This window comes from Garra rufa, chromosome 2 (genome assembly GCF_049309525.1).
Source record: "Garra rufa chromosome 2, GarRuf1.0, whole genome shotgun sequence".
NCBI lineage: Eukaryota > Metazoa > Chordata > Actinopteri > Cypriniformes > Cyprinidae > Garra > Garra rufa.
Window position 1 is genome coordinate 1,697,740 of NC_133362.1, and position 17,893 is coordinate 1,715,632.

The 17,893-nt window shown below is 33.3% G+C and overlaps 1 protein-coding gene across 1 annotated transcript in view; it reads left to right on the forward strand.

Moving 5' to 3' along the window:
• Nucleotides 1-7,681: 7,681 nt before the first annotated feature.
• The window catches only part of adgra1b (adhesion G protein-coupled receptor A1b), a 219,889-nt gene continuing 209,677 nt past the window's right edge, over nucleotides 7,682-17,893 (forward strand). Inside the window, exon 1 of the mRNA XM_073834524.1 lies at nucleotides 7,682-7,890. Coding sequence (XP_073690625.1) covers nucleotides 7,682-7,890 — 209 coding nt within the window. The remainder of the gene's footprint in view (nucleotides 7,891-17,893) is intronic.

Genomic DNA, 17,893 nt, shown 5'->3' on the forward strand with positions numbered 1-17,893 from the left:
TCGCAGGCACCATAGAAGTCCATTATATGGAGAGAAATCCTGGATTGTTTTCAAAAAACTTAAAGAAGTTCACTTCCAGGACAAAAATTTACAGATAAATCACAGCCAAGTAACAAAAAAAGTACATTTTTGGAAGATTGCAATGATTAAATTTTTACTCATTTTCTTTCACAAAAATACATTAGAATATATTTATTTATTTATTCTCATTTAAGGGATTACTCCACTTCCAGAAAAAAAAAAAAAACATTTCCTGATAGTTTACTCATCCCTATATCATCCAAGATGTTCAATCGAAAACGAGATGGTACATCTCAAGGGGTTAATCCTAATAATAAATACAAATTTAACAAATGTCAAATTCTTCGGTTGCAAAGAAATTAAGTTTTTCGCAGGTAAAACAGCGACGTACCGCGATTTTAAAGCTGGAGGAAAAAATGAGATGTCAACTGTCTTGAACCGGAATAGACAGAGTTCACACAGAGCTAGACAAGATGAGCATTTGTGATTAAAAAAGTTTTTTTTTTTTAAGAAAATGACAGATTGTTTCACTAGATAAGACCCTTATTTCTTGGCTGGAATTGTTTAGAGCCCTTTGAAGTTGCACTTAAACTACATTTTGGAAGTTCAAGCTCGCAGACACCATAGAAGTCCACTATATGGAGAAAAATGTTTCAATGCAGCTTCAAAGGGCTCTAAACAATCCCAGCCGAGGAAGAAGGGTCTTATCTAGCAAAACGATCTGTTATTGTCTAAACATATGTACAACTAATACACTTTTTAACCCCAAATCCATACTCTGTGCGCTCCGGTTCAAGACATTTAGGGTATATCGGAAAAACTCCCATCTCATTTACACCTCCAACTTCAAAATCATCCAACATAGCTGCTGATGTACTGACCCAGTGTTTACAAAGTAAATGTGCAAAGAGGGTCAACCTCCCCTTAATAAAAAAAAAAGGTAAAACAGAGATGTTGGACGATTTTGTGAAGGAGAGTTGAAGGTTGAAGGAAAAGGAGTTTTTTGACATACCCTAACCGGAATACACACAGTTTATGCAGAGCTAGACAAGGCTAGACGAGTATGAAAAGTATATAAATTGTAAAGTTGTTTTTTATAAATTAACCGATTGTTTCGCCAGATAAGACCCTTATTCCTCGGCTGGGGTCGTTTATAGCCCTTTGAAGCTGCATTTAAACTGCATTTTGGAAGTTCAAACTCTGGGAGCACCATAGAAGTCCACCATATGGAGAAAAATCCTGAACAATTTTCCTCAAAAAACATAATTTCTTTACGACTGAAGAAAGAGAGACATGAACATCTTGGATGACAAGGCTGTAAATTTTTGTTCTGAAAGTGAACTTCTCCTTTAAATTACCCTAACTGTCTTCATTCAGGGTTCACAGAGTTGATGCAGGGCTAAACAAGATGAGCGTTTGAGGTTGAAAAGTATATAAATTGTAAAATTTTCTATTTTTTTTTTTTTTTTTTTTTTTTTTTTTAGAAAATAATGAGTTGTTTAAAGCCCTCTGAAGCTGCCTTAAAATTGCATTTTTAACCTTCAATCCTGGAATGTTTTCCTCAAAAAACTTAATTTCTTTGAGAATGACGAAAGAAAGACATAAACATCTTGGATGACATGCACTCTTAAAAATAAAGGTGCTTTAAAAGGATCTTCACAGCGATGCCTTGAGAGAACCATTCGGTCAAGGGTTCTTTAAAGAACCATCTCTTTCTTACATTCTTATAATTTGAAGAATAACCTTCTTTCGCCAAAAATAACCTTTTGTAAACAGAAAGGTTCTTCAGATGTTAAAGGTTTATGGAACCATTTAGTCGAAAAAGGTTCTTCTATGCACCTTTATTTTTAACACTTTATTTTAAAGATTTTTTATTCTGGAAGTGGAGTAATCCTGTAAAGCTGGAAACAAATTCAGACTTTAAAAATCAGGATTATTGGTCACTGTTTGACTGAAACCGTGTATTGTTACAGATTCAGATGAACATGTTTACTTGCCAAAGCCAATTTTCTTGTTAGATTTGCTTCTTGAGGAGTGTTGATTTTGACCCAGGATGCAGGTAAGAGTTCATAATCTTCTTGAATTACCTTCATGAGTTCACAGTTTCAGCGTCTCAGATGTGAATCTCCACATGTGTTCAATCTGAGACACCGACTCGCAGTCTGTAATTCCCAGTCCGTTTATTTATCACTCCGGTGTTTAGGGAGGCTTGAACGCTCTTTCTTTACCACTGAGAAAATATTTACTCAGTATCAAGAGGCTGCTGAAGTTTTCTGCTTCTCATTACAGGAGAGACGGACTGCATCTGCGAGCCTGTTTTTTATTCTCCATTTAGAGATTTATCATTTCGGATGATGATGTCAGAGCGGCGCGGCTCGGTCTCACGAGGGAAGATTCTCCCGGCTCACGTTCCAGCGGCGAGGTGAAACTACATCTGTCTAAACAACATCTCCAGGCAGCCTGGGAGCAGCAACCTGAAAGGAACGCACAAACTCACAAGCCTTTCCCCAGAGATCCACAGAAAGAAAAAGGGAGAGATAATGAGAAATTGTCAGCGGTTGAGGGGAAAAGAGCTGCCTCATGTTTGGCTGTCATGCAGTGAAATATGGGAAACTCAGGGCTGGTCAGCCGGTCAGGAAGCGGCCGGTCTCTCTCTGTCTCCTTCGGTGTAAATAATGAGAGCCCATTCAGTGCGGCTCGCTTGAGGGGAAGTTTGTCTCTATAAGAGCTGAAACAGCTGCATCAGCTTCTGTTGTTATATATACACACACACACACACACACACACACACACACACACACACATGTTGGGTTTACATGTTTTATGGGGACATTCCATAGGCGTAATGGTTTTTATACTGTACAAACCGTACTTTCTATCGCCCTACACCTAAACCTAGCCCTCACAGGAGATTGTGCACACTTTTACTTCATCAAAAAAACTCAATGTGCATGATTTATAAGCCTGTTTCCTCATGGGGACCTGAGAAATGTCCCCACAAGGTCAAAATCTACTGGTATTCCTATCCTTGTGGGGACATTTGGTCCCCACAACATGATGAATACCAGGTACACACACACACACACACACACACACACACACACACACACACACACACACACACTCAACACCCTTAAAGGAACAGTCCACCCAAAAATGAAAACGTTCTCACCCTCAGGTCATCCAAGATGTAGATGAGTTTGTTTCTTCGTCAGATTTAAAGAAATGTAGCATCACTAGCTCACCTCTGGAGTGAATGGGTGCCGTCAGAATGAGAGTCCAAAAAGTTGATAAAAAACATCACAATAATCCACAAATAATCCATTAAACAATAAGGAATAGTTCACCAAAAAATAAAAACGTCCTTACCCTCAACTCATCCGAGATGTAGATGAGTTTGTTTATTCATCATATTTACAGAAAAGTGTCATTCCATCACCAAAAGATCCTCTGGAGTGATTGGGTGCTGTCAGAATGAGAGTCCAAACGGCTGATTAAAAAATTACAATAATCCGCAAGTAATCCACACCACTCCAGTCTATCGTTTACCATCTTGAGAAGACTAAGAAGACTTGAGAAAAGCTGAAACAAATCCATCATTAAGAAGTTTTTAGCTAAAATACGAGTTCATAATCCATAATATACGCTTCCTCCAGTGAAAAATTGGTCTGGTCTGAATCAGGAGAGAAATTGGCACATATTTACAAGCCGAAACAGCTTTAAACAAATATGTGGTTGGATTATTTTTCTATCGAATATTTAAAAAATTATAGACCATATTGAAATTGCAATGTCTCTGGAACCGAACCATATAGGGCCTTAAAAATAAAAAATTACAAAAGGAAAGTTTGTTGGGACTCAATATCTAAAATGGCATTAAGATATCTTAAATACCATTCCATCACTTACTCACCAAAAAAGTCCTCTGGAGTGAATGGGTGCCATCAGAATGAGAGTCCAAACGGCTGATAAAAACATCATAATAATACACAAGTAATCCACACCACTCCAGTCTATCAATTAACATCTTGAGAAGACAAAAGCTGAAACAAATACATTATTAAGATGTTTTTAGCTGAAATATGAGTCCATAATCCATAATAATGCTTCCTCCAGTGAAAATGTGGTCTGATCTGAATCAGGAGAGAAATCTGCACAGATCTAGCACCGTTTACAAACCAAAACAGCTTTAAACAAATATGCGGCTGGATTTGTAAAGACTTTTTCTATCAAATATTGAAAATTACAGACCATATTGAAATTCCAATGTCTCTGGAACCGAACCATATAGGGCCTTAAAAATAAAAATGACAAACGTTTGTTGAGACTCAATATCTAAAAGGGCATTAAGATATCTTAAATACCATTCCATCACTTGCTCACCAAAGGATCCTCTGGAGTGAATGGGTGCCGTCAGAATGAGAGTCCAAACGGCTGATTAAAACATTACAATAATACACAAGTAATCCACACAACTCCAGTCCATCAGTTAACATCTTGAGAAGACTTGAGAAAAGCTGAAACAAATCTATCATTAAGATGTTTTTAGCTGAAATACGAGTCCATAATCCATAATAACGCTCCCTCCTGTGAAAAATTGGTCTGGCCTGAATCAGGAGAGAAATCTGCACAGATCAAGCATTTACAAGCCAACACAACTTTAAACAAATATGTGGCTGTATTTTGATAGACTTTTGGAGGAAGTATTATTATGGACTCATATAGTTAAAAATGTCTTAATGATGAATTTGTTTCAGCTTTTGTCTTCTCAAGATGTTAACTGATGGACTGGAGTGTGGATTACTTGTGGATTATTGTGATGTTTTTATCAGCTGTTTGGACTGACGGCACCCATTCACTGCAGAAGATCCGTTGGTAAGACAGTGATGGAATGACAATAAACTAATATGATAATATGATAAAAACTAATTATAGATGACCTGAGGGTGAGCAAATTTTACCACATCTTCGTAGATCTTGATTCCAATTCCCTTAGCTTTGATTTATTCATACATGTGTTTTGAAAAACTCCAACTTTAAGAGTTTTTATAAATCTAGGATTGGCCATGGGGGAAGAAAACCTCAGAAACTCTGAATGTTAAGGTAAAGTCCACAGCATTTTAATTAAATCCCTTGTGACATATAAGCATATTTGTGACTCTGGACCACAAAAACTACAAAAAAAGTCTTAAGTAGCACCAGTATATTTGTAGCAATAGCCAACACTACTGTACATTGTACGTGTCAAAATGATAGATTTTTATTTTATGCCAAAAATCATTAGGATATTAAGTAAAGATCGTGTTCCATCAAGATAATTTGTACATTTCCTACAGTAAATATATCCAAACTTAATTTTTGATTAGTAATCTGCATAGCTGAGAACTTTATTTGGGCAACTTTAAAGGGTGATTTTCTAAATGTTTTGATTTTTTTGCCCCCTCAGATTCCAAATTTTCAAATATTGTCCTATCCTAACAAACCATACATCAATGGAAAGCTTATTTATTCAACTTTCAGATGATGAATAAATCTTAATTTCAATAAAATTGACCCTTATGACTGGTTTTGTGGTCCAGGGTCACATTTAATAAATATATATTTGTGCTTGGGGTATTTATCTCCCCAAAACACTCACTTTTTCAGGTTTTAATTGTGTAAACCGGATTGACATTGAATTGTGTAATGAGATTAAGACTTCAGTCAGTGTTTATTAGAGATCTTTCTGTCCAAATCGACTCATTATTCACTATTCATCCTGCTGGATTGGTGATGTCTTGTCCTTTTGTCATCTGAATGGTTACTAAAGAAGATCATTTATGCACATGGAAAAAAGGTACAACATTTCACTGCAATTTCAAGACAAGATGTGCTGCTCTTTTATGTCTCTGATGGCCAAAGCAACTTGACGTCCATCTCAGCCTGACATTCAGACAGTAACCTAGTAACAGAAAGAGACAATTCTATAGAAAAAAAAAAAAAAACTTGTATTACCTGCTTTTCTTTCTTCACAGGAAAACGGTGCATTTAAGGTGAGATACTGCAGGTGAATAGGGTAAAATGAAATAATTAATAGTTACCACCTTACTTACTCAGTTGATTGATTACATTGTTAATTGAAAATAAGTTTTCTAAAATGTTAGGTTTTAATATGCAAATAATTTGCATACATTTCTAGTACAAAAATCTAAACACTGAATGAAGTCAGTTTCAAAATTCTTGTTTATTTTATTTATTTATTTATTTATTTTTTACATATTAGAGTCAAATGTTTTTACAGAGGGGATCTCATTTTGTCACTCCATAATTCAGAAAATACTTTTTTTTTTTTTTTTTTTTACAGTTTTTTGGGGGAATAAAATGTTGTATAAAATCAAGCAAATTATATATAATCAAATCCCTCTGTAAAAACCTTCAGGATATAGACAGGAATAAAAATGTAAAGTTTGGTGTGTGTAAGTGCTACTGAAGTGAAGATTTATGGCTCAGTGTAGAAGAAAAAACTCATTTTGAGAAAACTGCCTTTAATAATATGGGTTGTAATTGAATATCTATTAACATAAATAGATAAAGTGCCAAGAAAAGAAACACTTAACAGTGTCTTTTGGATGTTTTTGTTCCACTAGTCTGAAAAAAACACTTTATGAAACACCAAAAAGCCCAAAATCTCAAACTGGTGCAGGAAAAAACAGCGATTTGCAGTGTCTCCCCTTAAGGTCAATCATCTGAGAAAAGATCGTCTATTGTGTGAGGGACAATGCCAAACTAGAATGTGCTGAGGTGATTGTAAACCATAAAAAAGACAAATGATAGATTTTCTAAATCGATAGATGACGACTTTGGCTATAAATAATCAAACTTTATTATGAGTGAATAAACACAGTGTGGAATTCCACATAGCCACGCCTCTTTAGAATAAATAATAATGTGGAATTTTGAGCCAATAAAAAGTTTATTCGCCGGGAGAGACCGTTTTAAATCCTACTATGACGGAGGATTGGCTAATGAATATTAATGAGGACGCGCTGACGTTGCTTAGAACCTTTCTGGAGCGTTCAGGCTAATTATTATTCATGAATCAGCCATTCACATCAGAGAGCTGTTTTATTGGCCAGCTGACTAGCTCCTGCCCAGAGCCCGCCCACCGTCGTCCGTCTCTCAGCCAATCAGATAGCCCTATCGTGAAGCGTCACGGTTCGTCAGTAATATTCATAAGACAAGCCTTCCGCGTAGTAGGACGCGACGCCGGGAGGAGGAACGCGTGTGACAGGACGCTCATCGCTACAAGTTACTTCATCCAGCAACAGCAACCTGTTGACAGCAGTAACGTTACGCACTTGCAGAACTCACACGAACTCCCCAAATGCGCGGAGGTGCGCGCCGGAACGCGGAGACGCGCACTGGGACAGAAGTTTTCTGCACTTTTGGATACTTAAAATGAAGAGAAGCGCTTACAGCTTGGATCCAAACTGGCGAGTACTGCACAAGTGGATTTGAATTGGGAATACTGTGTTTTGTTTTTACGCATCATCATCAGTTATCATCTCCAGGTGCTTCACTGATCATTAAGGAACGATAGTCATCTCTGTTTGATCCTCCCTGAGATGAAAAATAATTTTATCCCAGATTGGCTGGAAGTAACGTGACAGGACACATCGCGATGAAAGTGCTGCTCGTGCTGTGCGCGGCGCTCGCGGGAGCGCGCAGCAGCCGATACTGTCCCGAGCTGATGATTGACAGCTGTCACTGCACCTCGGAGAGATCAAAGGAGTTTAATAGGCAGAGCGTGCGAGTGAAGGTTGTGTGTGATGATGCGGACCTGACGGAAACCATGCAGCCCAGCGCTTTACCCAACACCACGGTGTCACTGTGAGTTTACACTTTAGTGTTCATTGTTTAATATGGGTATTGAGTGAGAAAAAAACAAAAAACAAAAAACCTTATGGGTCAAAATTATCAATTTTTCTTTTATGCCAAAAATCATTAGGATATTAATTAAAGATCGTGTTCCATGAAGATATTTTGTACTTTCCTGCTGTAAATATGTCAAAATTTAATGTTTGATTAGTAGTATGCATTGCAAAGAACTTCATTTGAACTTTATACAATATTTGGTATTTTTTTGGTTGTGCTGCCTAATATTTTTGTGGAAACGGAGATACATTTTATTTTTCAGGATTCACAACTGAATAGAAAGCTCAAAAGAACAGCATATATTTTAAATAGAAATAGTATTTTTTTAACGCATTTTGGCTGACTAAAAGTATTAATTAAATTTAAAAATAAAAGAAAGAAAGCAATTACTAACCCGAAAACGTTTGAATGGTAGTGAATATTGTTATAAAATATTAATATTATAAATAAATGCTGATTTTTCTTTTATGCCCAAAATTATTAGGATATTAAGTAAAGATTATGTTCCATTAAGATATTTTGTAAATTTCTTATTGTAAATATATTAAAAAAAATAATTTTTGTCATATTAGTAATATGCATTGCTAAGAAGTTAATTTGTACAACTTTAAAGGCGATTTTCTCAATATATATATATACATATATATTTTTTTTTTTTTCTTAATTGAAAAAAGTTGTGATGCATTTTATTTTTCAGGATTCACAGATGAATAGAAAGCTCAAAAGAACAGCACATATTTAAAATAAAACATCACTTTAAATAAAATAAAATATCACTTTAACGTATTTTAGCTGAATAAAAGTATTAATTAATTTCCAAATAAAAGAAAGAAAACGATTACTGACCCCAAAACATTTGAATAATAGTGCCTATTGTTATAAAATGTATATAAATATATTTTTCTTTTATGCCAAAAATCATTAGGATATTAAGTAAAGATTATGTTCCATGAAGATATTTCCTGAATTTCCTATTGTAAATATATCAACACTTAATTTTTGATCATTAATATGCATTGCTAAAAACTTAATTTGGACAACTTTAAAGGCGATTTTCTCAATATTTCAATTTTTGTTGCATTTTTTTCAAATAGTTGTATCTCGGCCAAATATTGTTTCAGTTTAAAAAAATTGACCCTTATGACTAGTTTTGTGGTCCAGGGTCACATATATGTCTTTAAGTAACATAGACACACAAAATAGACTGTAAGCACGGGCCTCTTTTGCTGTCAGACACTTTTTTTTTTAACTGAAATGGATCTAATTGATGATATTTTATTGTCAGAAGTTTCATGAGTGATTTGTGATGGATGATCATGCGTTGTTTTTTGCACCGTCATGTTATTTTGCTCATCAGTATTCAGTATGTCTCAGAGCACAAATCAGAGACGAATCACTTAGATACTGCAGATTTATTTTTACATTTACATTTATTCATTAAGCAAAAGCTTTTATCCATAGTGAGAGAGCAGAAGTGATTAATCCAAGGAATAAAGTCATGTAAGAGACGCTACAGTACTGGAATAATGCAGTCTTAAAGATAATAAATAAAATCTCAATTAAATTCAAACAGAGTTTTACAGCCTAATGTCAAAGAAAAACTGATATAAGCTTGTTTCCGCAAATAAATACAATGGCGTTCAAAAGTTTGGTAGATTTTTCAGTAAGATTTTTCTTTAGGTGCATATTAAAGCTGCATTTATTTGATCAAAAATACAGGGAAAAAATGTAATATTGTTTAATATTATTACATTTAAAATAACAATTTTTTTTGCCAAATTTATTTCTGTGATCAAAGCTGAATTTTCAGCATCATTACTGCAGTCTTCAGTTTTACATGATCCTTCAGAAATCATTATAATATGCTGATTTTCTGCTTAACAAACATTTCTGATTAAAATCAATGTTGAAAACAGTTGTGCTGCTCAATATTTAAAATTCAATTTTCTGGATTCACAGATTAATAGAAAGTTCAAAAGAACAGCTTATATTTAAAATATAAATCTTTAGTAGTATTATAAATGTCTTTACTATCACTTCAACACGTTTTAGCTGAATAAAAGTTTTAATTAATTTCAAGAAAAAAAATGACTGACCCCAAAACATTTGCATGGTAGTGTATATTGTTTTTACTGCATTTTAATCAATCTTGGTGAGCAGAAGAGACTTGAAAAACATTAAAAAATCTTATCTCTCCATTCAGACAATTCTGAGTTTATATCTCACAATTCAGATTTTTTTCTCCGAATTGCAAGAAATAAACAGAATTGCAAATATTGCAAAGTCCAAATTGTGGGAACTTGCAGTTATCAGAAAGAAAATTCTGATCTGATGAACCTGAAAAGATTATATGGATGTTAAAGAATTTTCATGAAACCATTGGTTCCAATAAAGAACTTTTACTAAAGAAGACACTAAAGATGCCAAACATGATCTTACAAAATAAAGGCTCCAAAAAGGTGTTTAGAAGATCCATTTTTGGTTCCTTAAAGAACCTTTCGATAATCAGTTCTTAAAAGAATGATTTTTTTTCTTAGTTTGAGGAACATTTTGATCACCTAAATATGGAAGCCTGTTTTCGCCACTGAATGAAAAATAAAAAAGGTAATTGTGACTTTTTTTTCTCAGAATCACATATAAACTGACTTTTCTTTTTCAGAATTGCGGGATATAAACTCGCAATATTAAAAAATAAATAAAGTCACATGATTTTGAAAAATAAAGGCTCCAAAGGAGGGTTTTGGCAGTGATGCAATAAAAGATCCATTTTTGGATCCTCGAAGGAACTATTGTTAGATATAAACGCACAATTGTGAGTTATAAAGTCATCATTTCTAGATATAAAGTCAGAATTGCGGGATATAAACTAAATTTTGACTTTTTTTCTTTTAGTTTATATCTCGGTATTCTGACTTTATAATTCACAATTGTGATTTTATATCACATTTCTGAGAAAAAAAAGTCAGAATTGCAAGTTTATATCTCGAAATTCTGATTGTATAACTCACAATTGTGAGTTTATATGATGCAATATATTATGCAATTCTCACTTAATAACTCACAATTGTGAGTTTGTATCACATTTCTAAGAAAAGAAGTCAGAATTGCAAGTTTATATGATGCAATTGTGACTTCGAGATTATATTACGACTTTATTTCTAAGATTTGCGAGTTTATATCATGCAATTGTGAGTTAATATCTCACAATTCTGAGAAAAAAGTCATAATTGCGAGTTTATATGATGCAATTGCGACTTTATTTCTCAGAATTGTGAGTTTATTTTATGCAATTCTGACTTTTTAACTCACAATTGTGAGTTTATATTACATTTCTGAGGAGAAAAGTCACAATTGCAAGTTTATATCTCACGATTCAGATAAAAAAAAGCCAGAATTACGAGTTTATGATGCAATTGTGACTTTGTTTCTCAGAATTGCAAATTTATATCATGCAATTCTGATTTTTGAACTCGCAATTGTGAGTTTATATCTCTCAATTCTTAGAAAAAAGTCAGAATTGCACGTTAATATCATGCACTTGCGACTTTATTTCTCATAATTGCGAGTTTATATCACATTTCGGAGAAAAAAAGTCATAATTGTGAGTTTATATGATGCAATTGCAACTTTATAACTCACAATTGCAAGTTTATATGATGCAGTTCTTACTTTGAGTTTATATTGCGACTTTATTTATCAGAATTGATAGATTATATGACGCAATTGCAACTTTATTTCTCAGAATTGCGAATTTATATCATGCAATTCTGACTTTTGAACTCGCAATTGTGAGTTTATATCTCTCAATTCTTAGAAAAAAGTCAGAATTGTGTGTTAATATCATGCACTTGCGACTTTATAACTCACAATTGCAAGTTTATATGATGCAGTTCTTACTTTGAGTTTATATTGCGACTTTATTTATCAGAATTGATAGATTATATGACGCAATTGCAACTTTATTTCTAAGAATTGTGAATTTATATCACATTTCGGAGAAAAAAGTCATAATTGTGAGTTTATATGATGCAATTGCAACTTTATTTCTCAGAATTGCGAATTTATATCATGCAGTTCTGACTTTATAACTTGCAATTGCAAGTTTATATGGCGCAATTCTGACTTTAAGTTTATGTTGCTACCTTATTTATCAGAATTGATAGATTATATGACGCAATTGCAACTTTATTTCTAAGAATTGCGAATTTATATCATGCAATTCTGACTTTATAACTCACAATTGTGAGTTTATATCTCTCAATTCTTAGAAAAAAGTCAGAATTGTGTGTTAATATCATGCACTTGCGACTTTATTTCTCATAATTGCGAGTTTATATCACATTTCGGAGAAAAAAAGTCATAATTGTGAGTTTATATGATGCAATTGCAACTTTATAACTCACATTTGCAAGTTTATATGATGCAATTCTGACTTTGAGTTTATATTGCGACTTTATTTATCAGAATTGATAGATTATATGACGCAATTGCAACTTTATTTCTCAGAATTGCAAGTTAATATCATGCAGTTATGTCCTAAAGAGGCTAAAGTTTCCTTGGATGTTAAAGGTTCTTTATGGAACCATCAATGCCAATAAAGAACCTTTATTCACATGAACTTGATAAAAAGAAGAAGGTTCTTAAAGAACCAAAAGTACTGTAGAGATACTGCATTGAGTTTGAGGAGAGTAATTGTGATTTATGGGTAATCTACTGCTCCGTCTGTGAAAACTCCTAATGCATTTTTAATTGCGCAAACTGTTTTTCTCTGGTGTACCTGCGTTTGCAGCGAGGGCTTGTATTACGCATTACTTTACCACATATGAGTCTTGTTTGAATTAATTATAATGGTTTGACTGATTGAGAAGCTGCCTGCTGTAATGAGGAATGAAATGCTTCGTGTGTGTAAATAATGAGACGTGTTGCTGGAGTTTTCAGGACGTTCTCAGTGCTTTTGTATTTTTACAATTCTTGTAGAGTTTCTTCAGAAGCTTGTTGTTTAGTTCTCAAATTCTTCATAGCCAAAGTGATGTTCAGTCTTTGAGTGCTTTTAAACATCTTTCATAGGCCTGAGGGAGAAATAAGGCTACAAGTCAAAAGTTTGGACACTTCGCTGCATTTCTTTCTCATGATCGTTTTGATTTTCTTCTAAGGGTTCGTGCTCAAATGCTTGAATTGAGCTTTGTGGACAAAATTGGATGAGTTGTAGCAGATAGTGAAGTAGCTTCTCTAGGGGTCTAATAAACATTTGATGAACTGATGAATGGCATTGTTCCTCTTTTGTAACTTGCTTTAGATAAAAGCGTCTGCTAAATGCATGAATGTAAATGTAAGGAAAAGCACCATAAATTGCTTCTCACACTTTTCACTAGTGTTTAAAAGCATCCCAGGATGCACCTCATGAGTCTCTTTAGCGAGAAGAGTTAGAGTCTAGACAAAGAAGAAGCTCAAATGTTGTAGAGATTTCATTTGCGTCACGTTTTAATGGCTACATTTATTTCCAGACCTCCATTATTGTTAATTGAGAGTTTCATCACGGCACTTTAAGTCTACTCATAATAGAGTGCTGCAAAGATTATGTAATTTTGTAGGCCAAAACCTGGAAATGACTTGCACTGAAGGCAGTGTTTTTTTTTATGGGTTTTTGGTTAAATAGGGCCTAATGAAATCTATTTATGTTTTATTTATTTATTGTTTCTCAAACTCTTTTTTTTTTTTTTTTCTTTTTCCCAAATGCAGTTTTTTTCCATTATTTTTTTCTTTTATTTATTTATTTATTTATTTATTTATTTATTTTTACCTAAAAACGTTTAGGGCCCTATATATATTTAAAAAAAGAATATATATATTTCAAATTCTGTTTTTATTTGATTTTATTTTTTCCAAAGTCTTTTTTTTTTTCCATTTCATTTTTTTTTCTTTCTGAAAAATGTGCATTTTTTTTTTGTTTTGTAGGCCAAAACCTGGAAATGACTTGCACTGAAGTCAGTGTTTTTTTTATGGGTTTTTGGTTAAATAGGGCCTAATGAAATCTATTTATGTTTTATTTATTTATTGTTTCTCAAACTCCTTTTTTTTTTTTTTTCCCCAAATGCAGTTTTTTTCCATTATTTTTTTTCTTTTATTTATTTATTTATTTATTTATTTATTTATTTATTTATTTATTTTATTTTTTTACGTAAAAATGTTTAGGGCCCTATAAAAAAATAGAATATATATATATACACACACACATATATATATATATATATATATATATATATATATATATATATATATATATATATATATATTTCAAATTCTGTTTTTAATTTATTTTATTTTTTCCAAATTCTTTTTTTTTTTTTTTTCTCCATTTAATTTTTTTTTTCTGAAAAATTTGCACATTTATTTGTAGGCCAAAACCTGGAAAGCTGTGTTTTTACATTGCCAGTTGCACTGTCCTGAAGTCAGTGTGGTTTAGGGCCAGATGAAATCCATTTTATTTATTTATTGTTTCTGGATTTCTGTTTTTAATTAATTAATTTAATTTTTTTTTTTTTGTCAAAAGTTATCTGGAGATTAAACAGATAAACTCATCTTCTAACTAGTCACTTTCACAACCTCACTATGTTTATAATCGCGCTCTTGCAAACTATTCCAACTCAAACTTTTGTGCAAAATGTTTTTAAATAAAGACTGAAGTTTTCAGAAGATTAATGGTGTTGGCGTTAAAGTCACGTGAACATGGTGTAGTTTGTTTATATCCAGGGTTTCTAACTTAAAATGTATATTGTTTTCTCCCCTTTTTATGCCTTCTTGAAATATTCTTAAAAGTCTTAAATTTTCCTTTTAAAAGTCTGCAGAAACCCTGATAACCTACTTTTAGCTTTTTACTTCTGATGATTATATTTATGCCTCAAAATTAATAAAAGATGTGTTCATCGGTGAACATTATCATGATCAGTGGCGAAGCAAGTCAGCCCTGGGACTATATGCAAAAAAATAGTATCTTTATGGGCTCCAACTCAAGTTAACTTGTTGATTTTTCTCAAGTGTATTACGTGAGTATTCACAAGCTGTTTCATTTATGGTATAAGTGAAATAATATTTAACGTTTTCAAGTCCATTCATTATTTGTAGCACACAAGTCTCAGCCTATACATTCTGTCAATTTTATAATAAAATACAAACAATAAATGTGTTTTTACGCTCTTTAATTTGTTGTGAGATAACTATATTCGCCTCAGATCAAGCGGCATGTGAATCAATGATCTTTTCCTTTTTAATATAGCGCCTGTTTGTTTTCTTTAGCTATTTTACAAAAGCACAGCATTTTGTTGATATTGCGAGTGCACACAAATAAAAGACCTTTTGTAGTGTATCATTCTTACCTTTATGAGCAAAAATGATGGCGTATTTTAAGTTTCCACTGTTATTATGAAAAAAAATGCAAGTGATCACGCTGGTGCTTCCATGTCCTGCAAAGTGCATTTAGCTTCCACTCTCCTCACAAACGATTGGATATGCGTCTAACAGCACACATTTATCTAGGTTAAATGTTTAAATTAATATTGTGAAATGCATCAAGTGTTTTATGTCTATAGATTTTATTTTATGCAAGTCGTGTTGATTTGAGAAGGCTAAATTGATCAAACAAGCTCAACTCATTGCCGCTGGCCGCTTGGTCGTTACTTTAAAAACCGAAGCTTTTTAACAAACATAAAATGTTCCAAACGTATTTCTAAATGAACTTAATAAAGAAACGAAATCTAGCCACTTTGCCATTAAAATCCAAAACTCAACTATTTTAATGGCTCTGTTCTGACAAGTTGGCCCATGCAGGACTCTATTCGTTCCCTCGTTTCAATTATTCACCTGCATACCCAGACGCTATGCCCTGATCAGGATCATAATCATGCGTTGGTCACAGAACTTATTTTTCACAAATAATCCAATGGGACAATCCTATTGGGTTTTTGTGGAAGAAACGTCCAGGCCTACTAAAAGACATTGACGTATTGAGAGCTGGTGTTGATCTAAGTCTCCTGAACTCGAGTCTGCAGCTTGTTTTGGTTCTGGTTTGTCAGGAAGCCTTTTTCCTGCTCTAGGAAGCGTGACATTCATGATTCTGCGCTGACTTCCCTCGTCTGACTTTTGTCTCTGAGTTGAGGATAAATAAACTCTCACATACGCCTCCTCTATTCTCCACAGACGTATTTAGTGTAGTCCCTCATTATCATTCTGCCGTCGTTACTCTGTTAAACATCTCCGCGAGTGCAGCAGACGAGCAGATACTCATGTTTAATTCATTTCATTTTATTCAGTGGGAAAAATGAAACCTCTTTTATATGGATCGATTTGGGATGTTCACCAGGGAACTTCTCTTTTACTTCGTCTTTAGGGTTGTAGATTTTTCTGTATTTCTAAATTGATTTATTAAGTTCATTTAGAAATATTTTTGGAGCATTTTATGTTTTTTCATTTCAAGCTTTTGTTTTTTAAAGCAACAACCAAGCGGTCAGCGGCAATGAGTTGAGCATGTTTGATCAATTTAGCCTTCTCAAATCAACACCACTTGCATAAAAAAAAAAATCTATAGACATAAAACACTTGATGCATTTCACAATATTCATTTAAACATTTAACCTAGATAAACGTGCGCTGTTAGACACATATCCAATCGTTTGTGCACTAGCACAAAAGGATTTTTTTTCTTAATAACAGTGAAAACCTAAAATACGCCATCATTTTTGCTCATAAAGGTAAGAGAAATACACAATTCAGAACCGCAAAAGGTCTACTTTTATTTGTGTGCACTCACAATATCAACAAAACTTTGTGCTTTTGTAAAATAGCTAAAGATGCGCTTTCTGCCGTCTCTGTCTTGAGGAGGAGCGCTTCACAAAAATGATCCGAAGCTCAGCGAATATTTGCCTCACAGACATGAGAAATATATATCTATAGGATGCTTTAAATTAATATTTTAAAAGAAAAGAATTCATGTAATAATATAATGTTATATTGCGTAAAGTTATGCAAAAATTCCACCTACTCTGCCCAAAAAAAAGTCTGTGGCATCCAACCTGTCTTCACATTTAACATGAAAAACACTAAACAGCAATAAAATTGTGGGCTTCAAGTCAGTTAACTGGCTGATTCATGAGAAAAATAAAACAATGTTGACTTTTCTGAGGTAGGCTAAAAACTATGTTCCTACTATTGGGCTATGACTTATTAACAAGATGCTTTATTGACTTTTCTTTAATCTGATTGATCGAATTCATGTGACATTGTTTTTATTAAATTTTTAAATGTTTATTTTCATGCGGCAAATATTAAAGCAGAAAAGATCATTGATTCACATGCCACTTGATCTGAGGCGAAAATAGTTCTCACTACAAATTAAAGAGCGTGCTACAAATAATGAATGACTTGAAAACGGACTTTAAATATTTTTTCCAAGCATTTATACCCAAAATAAAACAACTTGTGGATACTCACGTAACATTTATAAGTTAAGAAAAATCAACAAGTTAACCGAGTTGGAGCCCATAATGATTGGGGGGCCCATACAGATTTTTTGCATATGGGCCTGGGGCTGACTTGTTACACCTCTGGTCCACACTAATACACAATATTGCTGCACATCAAACCTGGATGAGGAAGGTTTGCAGTAAAAAAACCACAAAAAAACAAAAAAAAACATGAACTTAAAAATTTAACATGATTTCATGGAAAAAAATAAAAACATAACTCTGTTTTGCAATCATTAGGTTTGCTTAGGTTTCCAGGTGTAATATCAACCAAAAATGAGTTCCAAATAATGTTCTATTCACTTATTACTTGATTTTTTTGTTACTAAGACAAACCCCAAACCCTACCTTGATGTCAAATTAAGCTACAATTCAAAATATTTTTTTTGGCAAATTTTTATGATTCAATATGATTAAATGATTCAGAGTCAGTTCCTATGATT